General features: G+C 35.4%; 2 protein-coding genes across 2 annotated transcripts; one reads left to right on the plus strand and one right to left on the minus strand.

Moving 5' to 3' along the window:
- Window positions 1-4,760: 4,760 nt before the first annotated feature.
- On the plus strand, window positions 4,761-7,009 carry LOC124641928. The gene is made up of 9 exons (XM_047180193.1): window positions 4,761-5,344; window positions 5,461-5,665; window positions 5,767-5,952; window positions 6,043-6,109; window positions 6,188-6,223; window positions 6,333-6,425; window positions 6,503-6,577; window positions 6,671-6,762; window positions 6,855-7,009. The coding sequence occupies exons 1-9, from the start codon at window positions 5,283-5,285 to the stop codon at window positions 7,005-7,007; spliced, it is 969 nt and encodes a 322-aa protein (XP_047036149.1). The 5' UTR covers window positions 4,761-5,282; the 3' UTR covers window positions 7,008-7,009.
- On the minus strand, window positions 7,005-8,779 carry LOC124641918 (putative nuclease HARBI1). The gene is made up of 5 exons (XM_047180181.1): window positions 8,261-8,779; window positions 7,829-8,161; window positions 7,607-7,751; window positions 7,197-7,523; window positions 7,005-7,121 (listed from the first exon to the last, which is right to left on the minus strand). Exons 1-5 carry the CDS (start codon window positions 8,492-8,494, stop codon window positions 7,060-7,062), a joined length of 1,101 nt encoding a protein of 366 aa, XP_047036137.1. The 5' UTR covers window positions 8,495-8,779; the 3' UTR covers window positions 7,005-7,059.
- Between the last annotated feature and the right edge of the window lie 983 nt (window positions 8,780-9,762).

The raw sequence follows: 9,762 nt of genomic DNA on the forward strand, positions 1-9,762 counted from the left end.
CACGCACACACGCGCGCGCATCACTCACACAATTAATACTAGAAAGAAACCATATTGAGACTGATAAGCTAAGTTCGATTAAAATTAAGCATTTTTATTATAATTTTTATTTTTTACTAAATACATATTTTACTTTTAACGTCACGAAAGAGACAATTTTTTAGTTTTTTGAGAAGAAGCTCCAATTTGTTTAACTTTCCTAAATTTTTTTACGTTTTGTTTACATTTTTTATATTCTATCTTTGTCCACATATATACCGCACACGACAAAAATACTCATGTAATCGCAACTCGGGCTCCCAAGATACAGGCTTAGCCTAGTTTGGGGACCGCCGATCCAAGAAAGCAATGTCTGCTACTACAATATAGTTACACCTAACAAATGTACCTTACTTAATTTTAAGGCAAACAAACTGTATGTAACTGTGAATAAATAAAAATAAAAAAATAAAAATAAAAATTACGCCTCTATAACTATAAATACTGAAAACTAGAATAATATAAGTATGTATTTTAGAGGTTTTTTTTTTAGTTAAACAGTGGCACGGAATTTGTGGCTAGATTGACTAAAACTATGCTGTTTTTTTTTCAATTATTAGATAATTTACGTTATATAAAACCAGTGCCAAAAACTGAACTTACAGCAGGCTTAAAGTGACTTATTCAATTATACAATATCTAGGTATGTTTACCTTAGTAAGGGCCCATCAAAATAGGTTTATAGGATTGTGCTGCCTAATCTAACCTAACCTTACTGAGATTAAAATTAAATACATAAGCTCTGCCAGAGTGGCTTCGTATATTACGTTCGAGTGGGCAATTTACGTTACGTTGGTTTTGGTAATTTGTTATTGTGGGTAAAAATTAAGTATGTATTGTAAGGTTTTTGCTGCAGATGTTTTTGCTAAAACTTCTGAAGTGGTTTCTTTCGAAGTTTTATGTATATTAAGGGTCAATTTCCACTGAAAGAGCAGCGGCCGTAAGAGCACGGACAATGTAAGAGAGCGGCGCGGCGCGGCCATCACTTGCATTTGCGGCCGCTGCCGGCCGCTGCTCTTTCAGTGGGGATTGACCCTTAAGGGTATTCCCGGTGTTTTTCCTACAGTCGTTTGGCGTAATGAGAGGAGATCGTATTATCATGTAGGTACCTTTGTATTTGCCAGAAACTAAAACAACATTTTATTTGAGTTGTTTTATTTTTTTAAATATTAATTATTGCCAATATGAGTAGAGATTGAATTGTAATGAATGAATTGGATGTTTGTTTACAAAAACCCTAATTAAGAGAACGCATTTTTTTAAGACTTTTTAATCAGACATAACAATATTAATGTTTGTGGCCAGAAGACCACAAGGAATATCACAACAGAATACCTATGAGAAAGAAACGTGACCTTTATCTATAGAACCTCACTACATAATATAAGTAACCTTTTCCTACAGGCATATACATCACATGACATCACAAAATGCAAATCAAAGGCGCAAGGTCAAAGCGAACGTCAGTCAGCAGGGCTCTCGACGGGGTCGTTGACCTTTCCTAACATTTTACCAAGACTTATAAAAGAAATGTTTGGGATCATTATACCGTACTCTGAATATGAAAATGTTTGATGCATAGATTGGTTTCTTTGTCGCTTGATAATAATGTTTTTTTTTTTTTTTTTACTGACTATGTCACAATATACATATGTATATCATGCAACCCATATCTTCGTATAAGGAACGCGTGTTCGAATTTCAAATTCCAATATTTGTCGAAAATTGAAACTAAATGTTACCTATATTTGTACGCCATGGATGGCGAGAGATATTGTGCTATTTATTATTTTTGACATATGTGTGTGACAAATAAAAATATTTGATTTGAAAGGAATGCTTGGTTTTCATGAGCAAAAATAAAATTTATTTGTATCATTTTATGTATTTTACAGCCGAAAATAATCTGGAAAAGGCTAGGCAGATAAAGAGCTTAATATAATCACCAATAAAGTGAAAGTTTAAAGTTTACTAACTTACTTAATATTTTTGTAACTCCTTTTCAAGGCCTCCTTCCTTCATACCTACTTATTTTATTATCTACCTACTCCCCATCATGACAACAGATCCTACTCCTCATAACGACGGACATACCCTCTTAATTGGAGTACAGTGTAACTTGTTGGCCCATGATTGATCGAGAGCAGAACACGCTGGCAATATAGGAAGCCACGTAATAAGGTCAAATCCCCTAACTTAAGGTTATTGGTTTATAAATCAAATGCCTGAAGATTTATTGGTCTGTGTAAATCTTGATGTAGGCTTGCCTTTAATTTTGTGTTAGTTACTTCTAGTAGTTGCTAAATTGTAAATGGTATTTTTGGTGTTGATTTTAAATATTTAATGTAAATATAAAAGCTTGTTTCTTTGAACGTGCCTGTCTCTGAAACGTCTGAACCGATGAAAAAACATTGCTGTGTTTAATTTCGCATTAACTGCATAAAAAACCAACCAAAGAAAATTATAACTTCACAACATTATACATTAAACATTAACCACAATAAATAGATATTATATATACATATTATTTATATATACATATTTAGGTTAAGTTAGTGATTATTTTATGTTAGTTATAGCTTCTTTTCTTTTTACGCACTCTATCTGCATCTCTTTCTATTCTAACTCTCTCATAACGGGCCAGCTGGAAGAGATTTCTAATGAAATAAGCTGTGCCTTTGTACTATCTTTTCTATTTTTCTTCTTCTCTGTATTCTGTGTGTGTGTACATAAATTGTTAAATAAATAGACTATTAAAGCTTCCCACACGTTGTTATCGAGCTAAATCGATACTCCATTATTTCTACTCGATCCCTAGCGAGGAGCAACAGTTGTTCCTATTAGTCGCTTCTTGGAAAATAAAATGAGTTGCAGTAGCTGGTTAACAAAGGAACAATAACACAGCTATTATGGTATTTTAATTTTTAGTAGTAGACTAAAAGTAGACTTAATAGTTGCTGGTTGAATAGATTTTTCGTGAAAGTTCCTTAAAAAGCGGAATGACATCGGTATTTCGAATCGACAGGATACCTTTTTTGGTGGAAAATTATCAAATGACCCTTCTTGCTGGGTGCACCGCGATGGAGTGTCAGACTCACCGTAAGAAACCCAAGAGTCTTTTGAAGTTCCAGGGATGAGCAGAAGTTAGTTGATATACATGTTTATTAATCTATACTAATATTATAAAGCTGAAGAGTTTGTTTGTTTGAACGCGCTAATCTCAGGAACTACTAGTCCGATTTGAACAATTCTTTCGGTGTTAGATAGCCCATTTATCGAGGAAGGCTATAGGCTACTTTTTATCCGGGTTCGTGCAGAGGTTCCCACGGGATGCGGGTGAAACCGCTGGCAGAAGCTAGTAACATATATGCAGCCAAAGATCGCGATCAAATAATATAAAGTTTTAATAATGACCCAGCTGCCTAGATCACAGGAGTCACGTTTGAGAATCTACCAGACTACAGTCAAACTAAGTACAACTTTAGGAAGCCGTGAATCTGAAATTCGTCACAACCCGAGCAGTACCTCTGTGCTAACATTTCTTTGTGAATAGTTGCTTCTCAAACTGCTTGCGTTATTTAGATGCAAAGTTTTGTGGTTGCATTATTTAGTGCAGATAGTGTTCTTGTTTGTATGAGTACAAGTGTGTCGTACAGTGAAAATGTTTGGTTTAAGAGTTAATATTCTTCAGTTAAGACATTTATTTCACCTGATTCCCGAAGGCATTGTTCACGCACATTGATAAAATGTAGCCTATGTTCTTACCATACTAGAGACATTGACTATATGGGTATCAAGTGTAGTATTTTTTAAAATTGGTTTAGCATTTTGTGCAAAAAATCACGACAAACAAGAAAATAGACATTGCTACTTTCGCAATTATAATCATCATCATTAATTTAAGAGCCCAGCTCTTGTCGGTGCAGCTCCTTCCATTTACACCTATCTAGCGCCAACTCCTGATCTTCCTTATACGTCACAACCTTCACCTGTCGCAATTACCTCTATAATATTAGTAATGATTGTTATTGAACATATCATTTAAGTTGCTGGCGAAATCAAGGAAGGCTAAATTTATTTTGTCATTTCAAGGTACAAACGCTCCGATGGTACTTACTAAACAGGTATTTTGACTTGCCGTGGACATGCAACCATTTTCAGTAGAATTCCATATACCTACGTTTCTTAAACATTCATGTAAATCGACAAAGGCACTCTCGTAAAATTTTACAACTGCATTAACCATCATTCACTCATAATAAACAAGTAATATGAGCACTTAATTTTTATCTATCCGTCGCGGGCACTTTAATAAACTTATCGTAACAATTTAAAACAATGTGCTACGAGCGCTACGGGCTACGAACGAGCTACGACATGCTACGAGAACGTGCTACGAAATATGTTCATGACACGCTTTCATTGAAACTTGATTCCTTCAAACTTTAGTTTTAAAAGTTTGGTTAACTGTGTTATTATGATGCGGATGTGGACTTGGGGAAGTGAGGTAGGCATTCTTAATCTTAAGCAAACATCCAAAATTATATTAATAGTTGCAGCGTTATTTTGTCGCTTTTGGATAGGTATACGTCATGGTAAGAAAACGGAAAGTCTGATAACTAGTGATATGTATGAACATTTTGGATATATTCTGTGTTCTGGAAATAATGATAGCCAATTGCTCTATGCAAAAATGGTATTCACAATTAACTAGAAGACCAGGGCCTGCAGTCTCGACATAAGATAGCGATTCGATCGCAAACTGACAGTCGCTAAATATTAACGAAAATATTCGCTTGCCATAACGACAGTAACGATAAACGCAAGTCTCGACAGCCGAGATAGCGGGCAACATCGCTAATTATCATGACATATTCGTGTCGGTACGATAGCGAAAACCGTATTCATAGTGCGGTGAATTTGTATTAAAATGTTGCATGTAAAAAAAATCCTTGTATTATAGGGAGAAATGGTAGACAAGATTTGCACAACCAATTTTGTTTCCTTTGACAATTATAAAGAAAATAGATGAACCTTATCATATTAAAACTTTTTGCATCGAACCGTGTAAGTAAAACATACCGTTTTTTAAGAAAACACATATTAAAGATCTTAATAGTTTGCGTACTTGCAATACAGACATAGAACATAAACAAACTGTCAATGTCAAGTTTGTTTGTGCACTTGAACATTGGTTTGATTTATAATAATAATAAAGGAGAACGGTGTATTCATTACTATTCATGGACGGTGAAGTCATTGAAACAGGCGCAGGCCTGCCGGGTGCCAGCAGCTTGAGCGTCAGGTAAGTACATCTACAACGAGAATTTTTTATTCCTATTCTTGGTACTTACTAAATTGAATACTTTGTATACATCCGAAGTATTCTGTGTTTACATAATGACTACTTTAATGTTTCAGGCGTAAGCGTCTGCGTAGCCCTCGTGTTACACCCGCTCAAATTGATGCACTACTATCAATATTAGAAGCGCGTCCATATTTGCACACGCGGAAATTTACCGGCTTGCAGGGCCGGGAAAATTTCGAAACGGGCTGGAGGGAGGTTGCCGAGGAGCTCAATAATCTCCCTAACGGGTCTAGAAAGACACCAGAGCAGTGGATGACGGTAAGTCTTTTTCAAAGATTGAATTGGTTTTAATTATAAGCATGTACATGCCACGTCAGTTTTTTTTTATTATTTACTTGAGTTAATTATTCTAATTGTAGGTTTGGAGAGACTTAAAAAGCCGCGCTTGCAGTAAGGCGGCAAAATTAAAAAAAGAACAAAAACGTACCGGCAACCGAGGCGTCAGCACTGCTCCCCTGACCGAGGCCGAGAGCCGGATAATTTCAATAGTTGGGGCAGATTATTCCTTTGGGACAGACTGCCCGGACGCTATGCCAGAGGAAGATGTAAGTTGTGATTATTGTATTCAATACAATTTAATATTCTCAATCTTTGAATGTTGATAACACTAAAAATACTTTTATTGTTATTTACAGTTATTACAACATGAGATGGAGGCTGGGGTGGTAATCTCTGAGGTTCTCACCTTACCTCATTCTCAGGGTAAGTTTTTAAATTAATAGGTACTCAATTCAAAATATAATTATTTTAATTTTAATGTTACTATTTATTTTATTACAGCTAGAGATTTTGTGGAATTGTTACCGACTGAAACAAGTAAGTTGGAGTTTTTAGTAACTAGTTGGTTACTGCTATAATATATTTTATTATGTGTATACATCTGTACACTAATGTTACCAAAATATTAATTAACAAAATATTTTAGCAATCAATGACAGCAGAGCAACGGCTGGTTCTTCACCACCACCCATCCAAGAACAAGTGCAAGATGCCCCTCAGTCGCCAGTACTACAAATGAGTAAGTTGCAGTTATTTTGCTCACCTATGTTTATTTTCATTGATTTTTATTTAATGTGTTATAATTGATAATTCCAGCAGTACGTGGCAGAAGGACAGAAACTGTTGCATCATCAACACCACCACTGCGACAGAGACCCAGAAGAAAGAGGAGTAAGCTTAAATTTTATTTATAATAAAAACATTAGTTCTGCAGGTGGGTCAGCCAATAATTCCTACAATACCAATAATTTTGGGTATTTTCAGATCTGAATCCTCGCCAAAGTGTTTCTGAGCAATATAGTGCAGCTCGACGAGAATTTCTAGCAGTTGCAGAAGCAAATGCTGCTACAATGAAGGTGTGTTATAGTGTAAATTTCCTCTTAATTATTATACACACTAGCATGCTAGAGAACATTAAGACACATTCAGTAAATCCAACGTTTTTTAGATGCTGGCAACTGCTGCTCAAGCGCAAGCAGATGCTGCCAAGATGCAGGCTGAGGCAGCCAAGGTACAAGCCGAGGCGACGCTGCAATTGGTAAAAGTCGGAAACAAAATAGCTGACGCAATAAATAATTACATAAATAAAAATAATAAATGATATAAAATGTTTTTTATTTGAAACAGTACATAAATGAAAAAAAGTATAATAATTATGTGAAACTAGTGTTAATTAGCCTTCTTCTTATGCGCTCTGCAACAGCTCGCCCAGAACCTGCATAACAAAAATAAAATGTATTGGTGTTAGGTATACATACATAGTAAAATAAAAAATCAGTTCATAAGTTACCTGTAACTTCTAACATATCATCATGGAATCTACTATTATCCACCAGCTGCATGGATGTGGTGGACTCTGGTTCCGGTAATTTATATGTTATCCGCATATTGTGGAGCACTGCACATGCGTTAATTATTAGGCCAGCCATATAGGGTTCGTACATTAACTGGCGTTGGTGTGATAGACATCTAAACACAGATTTTAGCACACCGAAGCATCTTTCTATGATGTTCCTAGCTGAGCAGTGTGCTTCGGTATATTTATATTCCGGTGTGCCAGGCTGTTGATGTTTTATGGGAGTCATTAACCACGGTTCCAGAGGATATCCATCATCACCTAAAAGATTAAAAATACAAAGTAATTTCAGAAGTCGAATGGGCAACCTCTTCGAGGCAGATTTATAATGTTCATTTATTTACCAAGCAGCCAAGCACGGCGGTCCCCATTTTCAAAATGTCGCTTCATTGTTGAGCGCACCGGTGAATTTGCCCATATGTGAGCATCATGTCTCGCTCCTGGCCATCGAGCATTAATATTTAAAATAATAAGATCAGGGTCACACACCTGTAATATATTAAATATGTAAGTACATATTTTTCAAACAATATTTTTAGATATTATAGAACTGAAGGTCAACTTACAGCTTGCACATTTAATGAATGGCCCTCATGGTGACCACTCACATAAGACTCCTCATTGGTCTTAGGAGCTAAAATTTTTATATGGGTGCAATCAATGGCTCCAATTACCCCTGGGAATGGCTGTGGGGCATTTCTAAATTTCTGTTTTGCCGCATGGCGTTCTCCTTGAGTCATTGGAAATTTAATATATTTTCTTAAAAGTTTTTCATTTATTGCCGAAGTTACAGCCCGGATGACTCGGCTAACAGATTTTTGGCTCATGCTACAACCCCACTGCAAGCCAACAGGTTGTTGGTAGCACCCACATGCGTAAAATCGGAGTGCCGTCAGTATCTAATAAGAAGAAAATTTAAAAAAAGTTCAACCTTAGTTATAAGAAAAAATATATTATAGAAATATTATTTATGCACGGTAGGTCGCAAAGACACTTACTTGGGACTCCACAGAAAGTCCGTAAGGCCGTCGTCTTTGGAGAGATGGACGCAGTTCACTTAGTAGCCTGTGAAACATTTCCTTTGAAATTCTATACATTTGAAGAAATTGGCCATCCTCCAAATCCAAGGGATTTTCATCGTTTCGCTTGTTTCGTGCTATTTGTCGACCCATAAGCACATCGCGTCTGTGCTCGAGCACAACTAAGTCCCATGCTAAATATTCAGAAGCCATTATTTATTAAATTACTATTTATTTAATATTTTCTGACGTAAAATAAACAAATATAGGAACGATATCGATAGTAGCTATCACTTAGCGGGCTGTCAAAAACTGTCGCAAGGAAATTCTATGACATAACGATAAATCGTTATCTTACCGAAAATATTCGGTAACTTTGCGATGACACTCGATAGTTTTGGCAGTAGAGACTACCAAAAATCGTTACGATCGGATCGTTAGGACTTATCGACCGAATTTTGTCGTTAAGCGATCGCTATCTTTGTCGAGACTGCAGGCCCTGAAGTCGTCTTCAACAAATGCACACGATAACCTTTAAAACTGGATCTTACATAATGAAGCCATTTCTTTAGAATGCTATGAAAACCGCGGCTAATATTATGAAGTTTTAACTTACCACACTATCAAGTAATTTACAAACATAATCAAAAACAAAGACCGTTATAACACATACCATGTACTAGAAGTGGCAACATAATAATAAATCTTAGTCGCAATATACCGCGATAGTAACAACATAGCTATTTATTACGCACCTACGCTTAATAATGTCTTATCTAGCACTAGTAAATAATGTTAATGTTACTTACACACGAAATTTATTTTAGACACCTGGTTTTGAGAATTTTATTAGTTCATTGCTAGCACAATCACATTAAATTAAATGCGTTAATGTACTGGTTAAAATATGACGATTAACACAAAGAAAAAAGAAAAATACGTAAAAATAAAAAAAATGAATTTTTCAAACAAAGTAAATACAATAAAAATGTGCGAAAATTAGAACACCATATAAAAGTCAGTCACTACAAACAACTGAAATTTTACCTTGAAAACTGACAGCTGTCAACTGATCAAAACATTCGATACTCCTAACTTTATCTCTGCTTTACACATGATGTTGTAAATTATAAAAACGAAAAATGAATCCTGTGGTTAAACCACTGAATGGATTAGGTTATTTTTTTTACAATTCGCCATAGAATATCATAAAGTATATGCGATAGGATTTAATGTGATTGTGAACGCCACACCCGTTATATAATATTTAAAGCGAAGCATTTTCAATCAATTTTGGAAACATATTGTTTTCGCAGGGTGAAGGCGAAACCACTCGCAAAATCTTGTGCTGGATTGTAGTTTCTGTTAATATACAATATAATTATGTTGGCACTAACTTTTCATGTGCGTGAAAAGTTAGTGCCAACATAAGTATATTGTATTAAAGTAATTTAAAGTATTTTACACAAAAACTTTCATCT

Source organism: Helicoverpa zea, chromosome 2 (assembly GCF_022581195.2).
Source record: "Helicoverpa zea isolate HzStark_Cry1AcR chromosome 2, ilHelZeax1.1, whole genome shotgun sequence".
Lineage (NCBI taxonomy): Eukaryota > Metazoa > Arthropoda > Insecta > Lepidoptera > Noctuidae > Helicoverpa > Helicoverpa zea.

What these genes read in the sequence shown, in the direction of transcription:
- LOC124641928 (XM_047180193.1), top strand. Translation starts at nt 5,283, where the DNA reads ATGGACGGTGAAGTCATTGAAACAGGCGCAGGCCTGCCGGGTGCCAGC. An exon ending in GCCAGCAGCTTGAGCGTCAG is followed by an intron (nt 5,345 to 5,460) that starts GTAAGTACATCT and finishes TTAATGTTTCAG; the next exon opens with GCGTAAGCGTCTGCGTAGCC. An exon ending in CACCAGAGCAGTGGATGACG is followed by an intron (nt 5,666 to 5,766) that starts GTAAGTCTTTTT and finishes TTCTAATTGTAG; the next exon opens with GTTTGGAGAGACTTAAAAAG.
- LOC124641918 (XM_047180181.1), bottom strand. Translation starts at nt 8,494, where the DNA reads ATGGCTTCTGAATATTTAGCATGGGACTTAGTTGTGCTCGAGCACAGA. An exon ending in GACTTTCTGTGGAGTCCCAA is followed by an intron (nt 8,162 to 8,260) that starts GTAAGTGTCTTT and finishes TCTTCTTATTAG; the next exon opens with ATACTGACGGCACTCCGATT. An exon ending in TGATATGTTAGAAGTTACAG is followed by an intron (nt 7,122 to 7,196) that starts GTAACTTATGAA and finishes TTTGTTATGCAG; the next exon opens with GTTCTGGGCGAGCTGTTGCA.